This window comes from Taudactylus pleione, unplaced genomic scaffold (genome assembly GCF_031769625.1).
Source record: "Taudactylus pleione unplaced genomic scaffold, aTauple2 ptg000110l, whole genome shotgun sequence".
Lineage (NCBI taxonomy): Eukaryota > Metazoa > Chordata > Amphibia > Anura > Myobatrachidae > Taudactylus > Taudactylus pleione.
In genome coordinates this window covers 3592761-3608205 of record NW_028284512.1, presented here as the reverse complement: position 1 = coordinate 3608205, position 15445 = coordinate 3592761, and the positions used below count along the sequence as shown (strand labels likewise).

General features: G+C 46.6%; 1 protein-coding gene across 1 annotated transcript in view; it reads left to right on the top strand.

The window, feature by feature from the left end:
- Positions 1 to 15445, top strand: part of LOC148525182 (uncharacterized) — a 47325-nt gene that overhangs the window by 26409 nt on the left and 5471 nt on the right. The window contains exon 4 of the mRNA XM_088471132.1: positions 7838 to 7913. Coding sequence (XP_088327258.1) covers positions 7838 to 7913 — 76 coding nt within the window. The remainder of the gene's footprint in view (positions 1 to 7837; positions 7914 to 15445) is intronic.

Genomic DNA, 15445 nt, shown 5'->3' with positions numbered 1-15445 from the left:
AAGGCTGTGCGGGCTTGAACTAAATCTACATAAACATCAGAGGAAAGGGAACTTTTGTGGGTAGATTCTAAAACTTGTATTCTCTGCAATAGGTATTCTATCTGTCCCAACCTTTGCTTCTTTAAATAGGAGCCGAGTTGGATACATTTTCCTCTAAGGACACACTTATGGGCTTCCCATATAGTGAGGCCAGATACATTCGGGGTGGTATTACATTCTAAATATATATCAATGGCCTCATCTAATTGGGATCTACAGTAAGGGTCATGCAGAAGGGATTCATTGAAGCGCCAGGATCTGGCGATTGGATCAGAAAATCCGAGGGAAATGTCCACTCTCACTGGAGCATGATCAGACCAGGTTGTCACTCCTATAGAGGAGTCCTGTATCAAGTGGAGAAATCTATGGCCAACTAGTATGTAATCTATCCTATAATAAGACTGATGGGCACTAGAATAATATGAGTAATCCCTGTCTGAAGGATGTGATATTCGCCAGACGTCGGACAACTGGTGAGTATAAAGCAACCGTCTGACCTTCCTCGATGTTCGGCAAGGAACTGTTGAGAGGCCCGATGAGGTGTCCAGGAGATGATCCAGAGCCCAGTTAAAATCTCCACCTACTATCAAGATCCGCTGTTGAAGTATATCAACCTTATCCAGAACCTTCTCAAAAAAGGTTGACTGGCCCTGGTTTGGAGCATACATATTAACAAATGTGAACAGTTGATTAAAAATAGAACACTTAACCAGAAGGCATCTCCCCTCCAAATCATGTACTTCAGCATTAGTGACAGGTAGATGTTTAGCGAATAAAATAGCAACTCCCTTAGATTTCGACTGAGAATAATTACTATAATATGCTGTAGGGTAGAATTGATTACTAAGTCGAGGAGCAGAGGAGGAATGGCGGAAATGGGTTTCTTGAACAAAAACGACATCTGCTTTATCATAATGGAAGGAACGGAGGGCTTGGGTTCTTTTTTCTGGGACATTTAACCCTCTAGCATTAATAGAGATTATAAACAGAGAAGCAGCCATGTATGGGAGTTAGAGCTCGAGCTACATAATGCAGAAAAATTGATCTGGAAAAAGAATATAATTAATAGAGGAATTAAATAAGAAGAAAAAAGGGGGGGAAGGGAAGAAACATGAAGGAATGAAGGGGAGACACAGAAAAAAAAAATTGTAATAAAATAACAAAAAAATCAATGAGAGGAAAAAAGAACCGCTGCCGGACAATGAGGGAACCACCAGGGAACCCATGTCACAGGAAAAATTTGCGGTAGGGGGCACACAGGAGCGGAATGTCCGCACCATCTAAAAGGGAAATTATCAAAAATCACAATGTAATAGAAAACACACAATATTATCAATATAAATTGAATAAGCATAACCCAATAACTCCTCATAAGAGAAATAGATATAATCATAATATAAGACATATATCAATTCCGCTTAGAGATTATATAACTAAATTAGTCTAAAATGTCTGATATATCTAACCATAAATGGGCATTGAGAAAAAGAGAAAAACAGATGGATGTAATATATCTAATAAATCTCTAGTGATATAAGAGGCCCAAAGGGCACAATAATGAATTACATCTCAATAAAGGAGAACCTCACAACATACTGAACATATATCAAGTGGGGTCCGACTCTAGAGGAGAGTCGGGACCTCTGGGTTTCTTTTTATGGTGTTGTATTTGTTGCCAACGGTCTCTTCTCGGGCGGCCAGAAGGTACTAGTAGGGGAAGTGAGAAAGCCTGCCAATCAGGAAGAGCGATAAGCTCCACGCCAAGGGCAGAGCAGAAATCAGGCAAGATCTCGGGGGGATTGGAGAACTAGGTGTTTACCGGCATGGGTAACCTGTAGAGAAAACGGGAATCCCCATCTATATTTGATTTCTTGTTTGCGCAAAGAGTCTGTGAGGGGTTTTAATAACCGTCGTTGTTGAAGGGTTCTAGAAAGAAAGGTCTTGGAAGATTTGCAGACGAGTCCCATTGAACTCCACACCTTCCAAGTTACGGACTTTACGAAGAATCTCCTCTTTTTGTGAGAAGTAGTGGACCCGGCAAATAACGTCCCTTGGACGATCAGTTGCAAGTCCCCTCGGACATAGGGCTCTATGAGCGCGATCGAATTCAACGTGATCGGTGGGGTCAATCTCCAATATTTCTCCAAAAATTTTATTTAGGGCATCAATCAGACCAGATGGAGGAACATCCTCAGGGAGCCCCCGGATACGGATATTGTTTCTACGACCTCTGTTGTCCAGATCGTCCAGTCTATTTTGCATTGACCTCATGTCTAAGGCTTGCTGGGAGACTAACTCGTGAAGATGAGATAGCTGATTGTCAACTGACTCTTTCTCCTCCTCAAGGGTAACCATTCGGGAACCTAGATGTTTAACATGAGCTTGAACTAATGAGATCTGAGTTTGCATAGAGTCCTGAATTCGCGACTCCAGAGCCTGCATGTCTTGTTTAGAGGGGAGAGAGCGAACATGAGTTAGAACTTCCGTAATTTCCCCTCGTAATTGGGACAATTGTGTATGGAGGTCACCGGTAGCGGGGGAGAGGGCCATGGTGGGAGACCAGTTCTGCACAGGTGTGGAGTCGGCGACAGGGGAATCCGCAGTGTGAGAGATGGATAGATATGAACGGAGGTTAGGTTGAGAAGAATCGGCCTTTGGTGTCTGAGGATCTTTTTTCTGCGTAGCTCTCTTGGTCTTGCCCATCAGGAATTGACATGAGGAGGAATCATAAGGTCATGTAGTGTGTTAGATAGATAGATGGTGAGTGACACATTCCCCTGTTAGTAGGACCACATTGCAAGCATGAAACATTCACATAGAGCCTCCAGTGTGAAGTGAGGAAAAGAAATTAATACATATATACACACACTTATATATATGGAACAATTTCCTCCATAGATTGCGTAGTGACAGGGACACGCCACAGGGGGGAGCCCAACTCACACAGAACAGGAGGTGCTATAACCCCAAACACCCCAATATAGGCACAATATAGTAGCCCTTTAGGAAGATGGGTTATACAGCAGCCCCACAGGAACGTATTATTAGAGCGGCTTAGGGGGGATTGAGCTGATGGGAGGTCTATATATAAGCTCACCACCTCCAGATCGGCACCCTCGGGACAGACGTCCTGGTTTCAGGGGGGAATCAGCAGGACTCCACAGGGCTACAGCCACAGCACCCCACTCAGAAGCAGTGGCCGACAAGGCAATCTGGGAGCACTGAGACCACAGGACTCCGGAGGAGGTCGTGACCCATGTAGCAGAGCGGGAGTGCAGCGCGGGGCTCCCGGCAGGTGATGTCAGCGGATCAGGCCGTTTGAGGTAGGGTAGCAGGGATCACCGGGAGTCCTTTATGCAGGGAGAAGACCAGCCGTCCACCCGCACATCGACTGGGATAGGCGGCGCAGACCCGGAGATACCGCCACGACGGGTCCGGAAATCGAGTCCCCGGCTTCAGGAAGGAGGGAAGGCTGCAACCCGCAAAAGCAAACTGATTACATTCCGATTCCGCGGACTCCCTCCCTCAGTATGGGCAGGTAGGATGCCGGTGAAGGGGAGCCAGGGGGGTCACAAGGAGGGCAGGAGAAGTCACTTTTAAAAGTGAATAGGCAGGAGCCCCTGTGAAGCACGTCCGTCTTCAGTGCTTGCTAGGCCACACCCCATCTAATTCAGTTTTAACATGAGCATCATGAGGATTAGATTTATGTTGGCCTGCCAGACGTATAACCTGGGATTCATAAGACACCTGAACTACTTTAGCGATAACTCTAAGACGTGCTGCTGCCCGGATAGATGCCTCTCTCATCACTGCCTTCAAAGCACACCAATGAGTACTAAACGAGGTACGCATCATTAGGAACATTAGTCTGAAGGTAAACTTCAAGAGCACCATGTAAAATACGTATTCCTTCTGGTTCTAATAATAAATAGGTTGATAACCGCCATGACCTCAAAGGGGGATTACGGGAAAACGGTGCCCAATTCCAAACTAGGGGGGCATGATCTGACCAAGTAATGGGGAGAAACGATATAGTGGATATATTCTGTAGTGCCTATTTATCGATAAGCAATAAATCTATACGAGAATAAGATTTATGAACGTTAGAATAGAATGAATAGTCTCTAGTGCCAAGATGTTTAACGCGCCATGCATCATATAAGGCATATTCTGACATTATCTGACAAAAAGAAGCTTACAAACTACGTGCAGTTTGAAGGGACTGTTTGGAAAGAGTAGAGGTCTTATCAAGACAGGTATCCGGGGCAATATTAAAGTCTCCCATAATGAATAGGCTTCCTTTACGGATATCCTGAATAATAGTAAAGGGTTTGCGTACGAAACTAATCTGTCTAGAGTTAGGGACATATAGTGAAACTAAAGTGGCCTCCCTACCTCCCAGCTTCCCCAATAGAATTAAGTATCTGCCATTCTTATCAGCGATCTATTTTTAGAGAACAAAAGGGCAGGCAGTGTGTATTAAGATTGCGACCCCATTTCTCTTGAAAGGACCACTAGAGAAATAGCAGGTAGGGTAGGTCTTATTGAAAAATTGCGGGGTAGCATGGGCTGAAAAATGGGTTTACTGAATGGCAACAACATCGGCCTTCTGAGAGGCAAATGAGTGAAAAGCTAGACAGCGTTTATTGGGGGAATTATGACCTTTAGCATTGACACTAAGAAACTGTACCATTAAATATATAATATGAGGAATGATATATTGTAAACTGGGAACACATACAGAGCTCGTAAGAATATGGTTTTAGACAGAATTGTACAAAAAAAGGGGGAACAAAATAAAATAACAAATAAACAAACAACAAAAATAGCCTCCATAGGGGGGCTAGAGTTTTTGCCACAAACAAAAAAATGACAAAAACAAAATATTAGTATTGAGGGGGTCTAAAAACCTGGACTACTCAATAATACTTCGGAATTAATAAGCAACATCACAAGATAGATATAAATGAAATATACTAAAGCTAAGAAAAGATGTGACAATGCTACATAACAGTAATAATAGATGTAAACATGATACTCAAACATTGTAGAGAAGTGATACTTGCATTACATTCCACCGATGCAAAACACCAGAAATGAATCGGTAATGGCAAACCCAGTCCAACATGAGTCCGTGACACAAAATACAAGAACTGGATAGAACTAGTGTAGGAAGAGGGAATGCAATTCTGCAAAGGCATAATGGAGCAAATCACTGATGAGCATGAATCAAGATCCAACCACAGATCACTGGGGAAGTGCAGCGATGGAAGAGGACCCCGGCAAATCAACTCTTGAAATGTCCCACTGTTTCAATACGGATAACCAGCCTCCACAGAGGTAATAGAAGTGAAGGATCCATTTCGATTGACAAGTAGCTTGGTGGTATATCCCCGACAGTAGAGAATAGACAGTAGAGAATATTAGCAGCCCTCAAAGCAACCGTAATGGGGCGGAAAGCACGCCGTTTCATCAGAGTGGTAGCAGAGACATCCGCGAAGATTTGAAGGTCCCCAAGATGTTTTGAGGTCGCTGAGGGAGGCATTGCGGGCTGGAGAAGCTTTTCTTTAATATGATAAAAGTGAACAAGAAGGTGGGTATCCCGTGGAGCAGAATCCGGTGCTTGCTTGGACTTGGGCAGTCTATGTTTTCTGTCCAACAATAGATCAGAAGCGGAAGGTAGCAGATTGTTGAATAATCGGGTAACAAATGAGGATAATTCTGCATTTGTGACTGTTTCTGGAATACCACGTATTTTGATGTTGTTTCGCCTTGATCTGTCCTCCAGATCTGCTACTTTGTCTTTAAGGAAAACAATCTCCTCCTGGAGAGTGTCATGGGAGGAAATAAGATCATTGTGTGAGGTAACAAGTTCCTCCATATTTTGTTCGAGATGATCAACCGGGATCCCAGTTCCGCCACTTCCGATTGTAATTCTTTGATGGTGGATCTAAAATCCGCCTTAATGTCCACCTTCAAAGAAGAGAGAAGGAGGTGAATGGACTGTAATATAACTGGACCATCCAACGCAACTGCAGGATTCGAGTCCTCCAGGTCTAGGTCTTCCCGGTGATCTGGTAGAGAAGATGGAGTTTTACGCTGAGAAGTGGAGGCCAGTGAAGTTGGTGGGGTATGGCTAGAACTGGGTGAGGAAGCTGACGATGCCTTTCCAAAAAAATGAACATGGGAAGCAGGTTTTGGGGTTTTGATACGCTTTGGCCCCATCATGAGATATATAATTTCAAACAAAAAGGACAGTCAATAGTAGCAATATAATGGAGGAACTGGTGTAGGAATACACAGACTGCAAGTAAGGTGAATTATAGGAAAAGGCTAGAGCATCATGATCCAATATTTTTTGTATATCTAGTGCTTGAATGAGGGCCTATTTTTGTTTGTGAATGGAGTGAATCAAGTTGATGGTCTATCTGATATAATCCAGGGCCAAACCTAACTCGCTATCGGTGTATGAGGAAGGAAAGGAGATGGCCTAGTCTGTTAGCTAAAGTTTTAGTGAAGATTTCAAGATCAATATTAAGTAAGTATATTGGCCTATAGTTTGAACATTGCTACTATGTTGGCTAAGCTAATTGCAGAATCAAAGGAGTATTTTATTATAAAGGGTATAGGCTTACACAGCTCGCAGCAAGTCATGGGATAGCAGAGGTGGCAGATGGAGTGGTTGCTATTACAGTGTAGATAGAGCTCAGACGGTTGTTCCAAAGCCTTTCTGCTCACTACATCATGTGCCTATTCTTTTTTTGCCATGGTGGTTACATGACGATTCTTTTTACGAAGTAGCCTTAGTGACTTAAGTGTCCCATATATCTGCAACTGATTGTCACAAACTGGTTCAATTATGCCTCCCCTGGCTCCTTCCTGGCTACTGTGAGTGGATCAGGGCATCTTCATGGGTTCATTGGAGGCTGTCTCTCACTCTCTGGGCCTGATTCAGATTTGGGAATAGAGTAAGATCGAGCAAGTAACTTTGTACCCAGGCAAACCATGTTACAATTCAAGCAGTGACGGCTCAAGGTAGGGGCTAGCAGGGCCGTTGTCCGTAGCGCCATAGCCTGAAGGGCGCAGCCATATACCCTGCCTGAGCATTATTTTAGAGATGCTCACTACCGCCTGGCTCCAGAAAAACCCATCCTCCACTCACCTACTGGTGTTATTGGTATACACTCAGGGACAGGGAATGGGGTTGGGAAGGGGCGACAGTGCAGCATGGTTTTACAAAGATGCTTTTTCTTCTTCTATTCCCAAATCTGAATCAGGCCCTATGTCTGCCTAAGACGTGATCCTGCTCCAGTCCCTAACTCCCACCCTCTCTAGGCTGCTGCTAAGTAACAGGGCACATTGCTAGCTGTGATTGGCTCTCACTTTGCTGTTATTGCACTATGGACAGCTACTGTACTTCAACTTGGTGTAAGCTTAGATTTTTTCCTGTGACTGCTTCACTAGAATAGTCACTGCACGGCTCCCTTTTGTCACAGATGAAAGATTCATACACCTAAACCTTCTTTGACCAATGCTGTATAGAATAGTGAAAAGAGTTTAACCTTAATGAATAGACAGACCCCAGAATCGGGAACTTTATTATATATATAGATATAGATATAGAGAGAGAGAGAGAGAGAGAGATTATTTATTTATTTAGGCCTTGCAAAAACATATTACAAAGTGTATGTATATCTGTCTGGGGCAGGTTGTAAATTGCAAAGTTCTAATACATAATCATAGGCATACTTTATTTTACACTTACATGGGTGTATTTATTTTTTTGTCTTGTTGCAAGGTTGTAAGAGTGACAGTGGAAGATCTGTTCCTGGTAAAGGCTGAAACATCTCCAAAACCCACCGCAACATTTGCTGGTAAAAGTTGATTTTGGAACGGAACATTAACACAATTATTTTTGAAAAAGTCAAATAAAATCTTTTCTTTTTGAAGCTACTTCTAGCCCTCTGTATTGTATGGTACTAAATGTCCCAGTATGTATTGCCAGTCACAGGTTCTTTACATGTGCTTTTGACCTTGTCAATAATGTCATTATTTTGCTTTGGTGTAAACCCACCAAATCCGGTTTAGCAACTAGAACAGATGTATGTGTACTATTTGGTAATGGTGTTCACTTCAGAGAGGTTTATAACACATTGATTATTCTCAGTAACACTAATCACTGAATCAAGTCAGTGGACAAACATATAGTCGTGGGAAAGTCCTGATGTTCCAAATGTGGATATTCCAGGTAAAAGGCCTTACACTCAAATATACCAAACCAGGTTTACAGCCGACATATTCAAGGACTACATATAGAAAACTGTTTTGTATAGAGGAATACCACTGTATAACAAAATAATATACTTAGCCTATCAGGAAAGTGTGTCAATCTATTGAACATTGCTTTCATTTGCAATATTGTTCTTTTAAAGTTAATTTCAGTATAATAATAATAATAATAATAATAATGATAATTAATAAACATCTCCCTTCCTTTGACCAGTTGAACTGTGGGGACCCATGCCAATGATCAGCCGCAACTATCAGGAAAGTGTGTCAATCTATTGAACATTGCTTTCATTTGCAATATTGTTCTTTTAAAGTTAATTTCAGTATAATAATAATAATAATGATAATTAATAAACATCTCCCTTCCTTTGACCAGTTGAACTGTGGGGACCCATGCCAATGATCAGCCGCAATTAAGAACGATCCCAAATGCTGGTATTTGTACTGTTGCACTCCCCACCTGACAACCGTTAGAACAAAAGAGGCGATGCACACGGCAGTGTTAGGGGGAAATTCAATTGTCTGCTATCTGCACAGTACCTCTATGGGGCGCGTGAGGAAATTTGTGAGGTGACTGCCAGCCCATCCATTTCTAGCAGTCATTAATAGCACAGAACCACATCTGTCTAGCTAGTGCCTGTGCCAAGTAAAGGCTCACTAGCAATTACGATGTTTCAGACTTAACTGTAAATCATAAAGCTTATGGGCCCAAGGGCATAGCTGATCTAACCAACAGATATATTCTGGAGGACATCCAGGAAAAACTGGTTCTACTAGTGTATTTGGTTCCATCATACCAGTCGGATCCAGCTGTTTGATCAGCCGAAGCTTTCAGTTTTGGCCACAGACACATCCACTAGTGATGTCAGTGGAGAGCTTCCGGCTCTGACAGAGCCAGAAGCTCTCCGGGGCTTACGACAAGTTAGACCCTACCCTAGGGTCTCGTTGTAAGCCCCGATGGTCGCGATGGTCTCTGACCATCGCGACCATCACCCGAGCGGTCGTTAGAGCTGTGGGTGTTAACCCACAGCCTAACGACCGCAACAGAGGCGGGCGGTCAGGATGCAAGTGGCCGCCCAGTTTCTGAGCGACCGCTTGCATCCTCCGACCGCCTCTGAATGAGGCCCTGTGTCACATGTGTTGGACCTGTCTAATGAAATGACATTTTATGAGTACTGAATACAGGGAGGGAAGGGGTAATAGAAACACAGAGGTCCTACGTAAAACGAATCTGCATGATCTCAACAATCAGAAAGACAGAACACTTTATTGTGGTCATTAGAAAGAAGTCTAAACTTTTAACCAAATATAAATCAACAGACAAAAATTGGTTTATGTATAAGAGGAGCTCAGCCTGGGATTTATTGCTTAGACTGGGAATTGTTATTTGGGAGTCACACATTCATCTTCAATCCCCCCCCATCCCAAACTTAAAAGTAAACCATTAAGTAATCAGACTAATTGAAATATTATTTTATAAATACTCATTATCATCAGTCAATACTTCATTAAACCATAATTGGCAGCAGTTACAATTATTTGTTCTTCATTTGGATAATAGATGTCCTTGAGTGACCCGTGCTAGTGTTGCTCTTGCAGGATTGTTTTGATGAAGAAAAACTTCCTCTCCCATTTGAGCTTTTTAGGAAAAGGGTAACAGGTTTTGGGAACCATACTGAGTGGGACGCAGCCTCACCTCTGTCAGTAACTTTGTGCTCCTAACACTACAAAGCCCTTCCGCATATAACAAAACTGATGGGAACCTTTGCACTGGTGCCGTCTATAAATTGAGCATATAATCAATAAACCGTTAATAAACCGTTACATCCCTGTGGAGTCTAACAGAAGTTTCTTCTCCTCCTTTGTGGCAAGTTATCTGTATATATCCATCACCACGGACAACCAGGGTTCTTTCTACTTCAGGGTCCATAGGGTATCCACAGGATACCTTGGGGTATAGGTGATGACGTCAGGCATTGGGCACCATAGAGTTAAGTTTCAGCCTCCCAGGATGCACTAGGGTCCCCCTCCTATACCCCGCCCCCGAGCCAAGGCATCTCAGTTTAGTTAGGTGCCCGGCCGGAGTCGGATGCACCTGTTAGAGGGGGGCCATGAAGAGCCCCTGAAGTTTCTTCGATGCAGCTGTGGCTGCACATCTGAAAGTACAGCATGGACAGTCAGTCCTGACGTCCATGCTGTCTTCCCTACACCCCCGTCGGTACCAGAACGCCGGTACCGATCCAGGGATGCTGGTAGGCATCTGGGGTCACAGCTAGCGGTGACCCCAGATGTTTAGGACCATGGCCGGAATCAAGGGGGAAACAGGTAAGAAGCGGGGTCCTGCGGTGGGTCCCCGCTGATACATGGTCCAGAGTCCCCAGGCAGGGGGCTCCCTGGGGACTGGCTGCAGCGTGGAGCCAGGTACTAACCTGCGCTTCCACTACCCCCTGGGATAGCACGCCTTCCCTGTCTCACAGCCGGCGCCTCCCCCACTGCACATGGCCCTCTCTGCTCTAGCTGACTGGTCCTGTGTCAGCGCTCCTCCCCCAGGCCGGCCTCCTCTCTGTTCCTCGGTGGCCATCTTTGGAAGAAGCATGGTGGGCGCTGCTACGCTGATGAACGGTGGCATCGCGGTCTGGGTCCCCCTGCATACCTCTCCTCCGTTGGATTAAGGTCTGTGTATGCAGCACTGTGTCCTACCAGGCTCTGAGTCTGCGTAGTTGAGGATCAGCGCTGATAGTGCAGGAATTGATTTCTGTGCATTGTATGTGACCTATGCTAGCGTCTGCTGTCTGTACTTTCATTTTCTTTTGTCATTTAACTGTCCCTGATCATTCTGCTAAAGCCCTTGCGGTGCGGTGCTTGCAGGGTGGTCTCACACTATACTAACGAGTATCAGTGAGAGGGGTCACATACTTACCATCATGTCTGAGAGTGACTTTCCTCTCCAGCTTTTATGTACTACATGCAAGGTACCTATAGCGGAGGGGGACGGTAGCGCGGAGGGGCTATGTCGGCAGTGTTATTCACTGTCGCGGCCAATTACGGTCACGGCTCCGGTACTGGAGCCGCCCTGGGCTTGTTTCGCCAAAGCACTTACAACCCTCTTGGGCCAGTTAGCTCCGCAGCCTGCCTTCACGCAGATGGGGTTGTCCCAGCAGTCAGTGGTGTCGTCACCCATGCAGGGTTTCCCGAGACAATTGATGGTACCCCTATTTCCCCTCCTCAGGTCTCTCATGAGCCTGCATGGGTTAATTCGTTAACAAGCTCTGTACAGCATTTGTCAGAAGTGTTGCAAGAGGAGTCTGTGATGCGGCCTCACAAGCGGCCGGGAGCGTCTCTGTCTGCTCCTTATGAGGATGACGACGGGACGTCCAATGATGGGGAGATTCTGGATCTTTTTGACCAGGAACCTCCCCGTCCTAAAGAGTCGGACGCTAAGTCTAAGGTTTATATATGGCCTTATTCGTGCAGTCCGTACTGCTTTAGTTATTGAGGATGAGGAGCCTCCGGTTTCAAAGTCCAAATACGCCTTTTTCAAGGATGTTAAAGGAGATGCCACAGTGTTTCCTCTTTCGGGGCAATTAGTTGACCACCTAGAGGAAGCGTGGAAACAGCCAGGCAAACGGTATCAGCCTCAAAGGCGTTTAGCAGTGGCGTATCCGTTTGCGGACAATTATTTTGCCAAGTGGGAATCTCCGCTACAGGTGGATTCCCATGTGACACGCCTGGTCCGTAGTGCCACGTTGCCCATGCCCTCCTTAAAGGATGCCATGGACCGTAAGGTGGAAATCTGCCTAAAGTCCATTTATTCCCTTGCGGGGGGGGGGCAGCTAGGCCGGCTATGGCCATTTGTTGGGTTGCCAGAGCTATGGAGCGCTGGGCGGATACGTTAGAGGCGTCCTTCGATTCCGACTGTTCAGCTGAACAGACAGAGTTGATAGGCAATCTCAGGGATTCAGCCACTTACATTAATGAAGCGGCTTTGGATATCAGTACCCTGACCTCACGGATTTCTTCGGATGCTGTGGCTGCTCGTCGCACGTTATGGTTGCGATCTTGGAAGGCGGATGCGGATTCCAAAAAGGGCCTGGAAGCCTTGCCCTTTAACGGAGAAGTCCTATTTGGTCCAGATCTGGACAAAATCGTAGCCACGCTGGCGGCAGCGAAATCGGCATGTCTCCCGTCTGCTGCAGTTCCGTCCAGCTCAGGTACGTCGTCCTTTTGGCCTTACAGGGCCCACGGTAGGCCTAAAGCACAATCTTTTCCCCGACAGGTCGGCCCCCCAAAATCGGCCAAGCCCCGGAAGCAGGCCTGGAGGCGTCCGGCTCCTAAGCCAGATGACAAGCCTGCGGCCTGACGGTCCGGGCCTCCTTTTGGGGGATTCCAAAGTGGGAGGCCGCCTGCTGCAGTTCGCCCGGTGTTGGTCGGTCACCACGAAGGACACTTGGGTTCTCGAGGTGGTTTCTCACGGGTACGCCCTCTCCTTCCGGCACAGACCTCCGTCTCGATTTTTCACCACGGGCCTACCATCAGACCGGAACAAGGCCTCGGAACTGCGGAAAGTTTTGCACACTATGCTCCAGGCTGGAGTTATAGTGCCGGTTCCATTCTCCCAGAAGGGCCAGGGTTTCTATTCCAATCTCTTTTTGGTGCAGAAACCCAATGGGTCGTATCGTCCGATACTCAACCTCAAAGCTCTCAACAAGTCTTTGCGGGTGCCGAAATTTCGGATGGAGACCCTGCGGTCCATCATTCTGGCACTGGAACCTGGGGACTATATGGTGTCGTTGGGCATACAGGACGCTTACCTGCATGTCCCTATTCTTTCACGCCGTCAAAAGTTCCTCCGGTTTGCAATCCGCAACGACCACTTTCAGTTCCGGGCGTTGCCTTTTGGCCTGGCGACAGCACCGCGTGTTTTCACCAAGGTGATGGCGGTCAGGGCACTTCCCTGCGGCTGCAGGGAGTCCGCATGTTACCATACTTGGACGACCTTCTCTTGGTGGCAGGATCTCCAGAGCTCCTTCTGCGTCACTTGGACCTGACCATTACGGTACTGCAACGGCACGGCTGGTTAATAAACTGGCAGAAGTCCACCCTGATCCCGTCTCAGTGGATTCTGCACCTCGGAGCCTTATTGGACTCCGGACAGCAGGGGATCTTTGTGACGGGGGAAAAGATCTCTGCCTTGCAGTCGAAAGTGCGCAGTTGTCTGCAGAGCCGCCGGGTGTCTCTGCACTCGGCAATGAGGTTACTGGGCTCCATGGTGTCAGTATTCGAATGGTGGAATATGCCCAGTTTCACTCCAGACCTCTGCAGCACCTGATCCTGTCCAAATGGAATGGACTGCCCCAGTCTCTAAAATCCCAGACGATAGTGCTCACTCCGGAGGTTCGCCTGTCCCTTGCCTGGTGGTTTCAGACGATCCATCTCAACAAGGGTCGTCCGTTCTGGGTGGCGAGTTGGGTCCTGTTGACAATGGACCACACTTGTTCCAGGGCAGGTGGACTCCGGCAGAAGCAGAGCTTCCAATAAACATCTTGGAACTCCGAGCGGTTTTCAGTGCTCTCCAGCGGGCACATCGGGTTTTCCAAGGTCACCCAGTGCAGGTCCAGTCGGACAACGCTACCACCGTGGCCTACATAAACCGGCAAGGAGGAACCCGAAGTCGGGCGGCTCTCGTAGAGGTGTCTCGGATCCTGGTATGGGCGGAGCGCAATCTTCCGGCCATATCAGCTGTCTTCATCCCGGGAGTGCTAAACTGGGAGGCGGACTTTCACAGTCGCCAGGACGTTCATCCGGGGGAATGCTCCCTGCACCCGGACATTTTTCAACTGCTGGTGGACAGGTGGGGTCTTCCAGAGATCGACCTCATGGCGTCCCGGGACAACAAGTTGCCGGTGTATGGGTCTCGCACAAGAGACGAAGAGGCGTCTCTGGTGGATGCTCTGTCCGTCCGGTGGACGTTCCGGTTTGCTTATCTCTTTCCTCCGGTTTCCCTTCTTCCACGGGTAATCCGGAAATTCATACAGGAAGGAGAGACGCTCCTGTTGATAGCTCCCGCATGGCCCAGACGGCACTGGTTCTCAGACCAGAGAAGGTTCTCAGACCTTCAAGGTCTGTGGGTCCTTCGTGGGCAGCTCGACGTGGTGCCTCTGCAGTCCAGATCTGCAAGGCTGCTACGTGGTCCTCTGTCCATACCTTTGTGAGGTATTATGCGTTTGACACCTTTGCCTCTCAGGATGCTTCCTTCGGGCGGCGGATTCTCCTTTCAGCACAGGAGCGTCCCCACCCTTAAAGGATACTGCTTTGGGACATCCCCAAGGTATCCTGTGGATACCCTATGGACCCTGAAGTAGAAAATATGAGATATGGTAAGAACTTACCCTTGTTATCTCTATTTCTACGAAGTCCATAGGGTTCCACAGGACTCCCGCCCTGCTGCACCTGTGCTCCAGATGGGCTTTACTCTGGTCACCGGTTTTTCCGTCTCCCTCTGGTGAGAATGTGATTCTTGTGTGTGTCCAGATCTTTCTTCTCTCTCTTCCTTCTCCTCCGGCCTATGGCTTGGTACCTAACTGATATGCCTTGGCTCGGGGGCGGGGTATAGGAGCGGGATCTAGTGCATCCTGGGAGGCTGAAACTTAACTCTATGGTGCCCGATGTCTGACGTCATCACCTATACCCCAAGGTATCCTGTGGAACCCTATGGACTTCGTAGAAATAGAGATAACAAGGGTAAGTTCTTACCATATCTCATATTTTTTCTTTCTAACACTCCTCTAAGATCAGCAGAACTCACATTGGTGTATGCATGTACCCAAAACAAAGGGAAAGTTTTATAGCATAATACTCTTAATGCAGCATAAAACACCATACAGTTACATGAATACAAATAATAGACATGTACTGTATGTGCTCCTTCAGTGGTAGAAATTAAACAATTGCAGGCTATACAGATGTGTCCACATACATCTATCCTCCGTGCGCTACAAGTCGCATTTGGATTGTATAGAAAGAGAGAAGCAGAGAAGGACAGAAATAGTATAAATAGTAGAGAGAAGAAGTTCTTAAATATCACCACTGGAGGCAGCAGACAACAGTATTGAGTGCA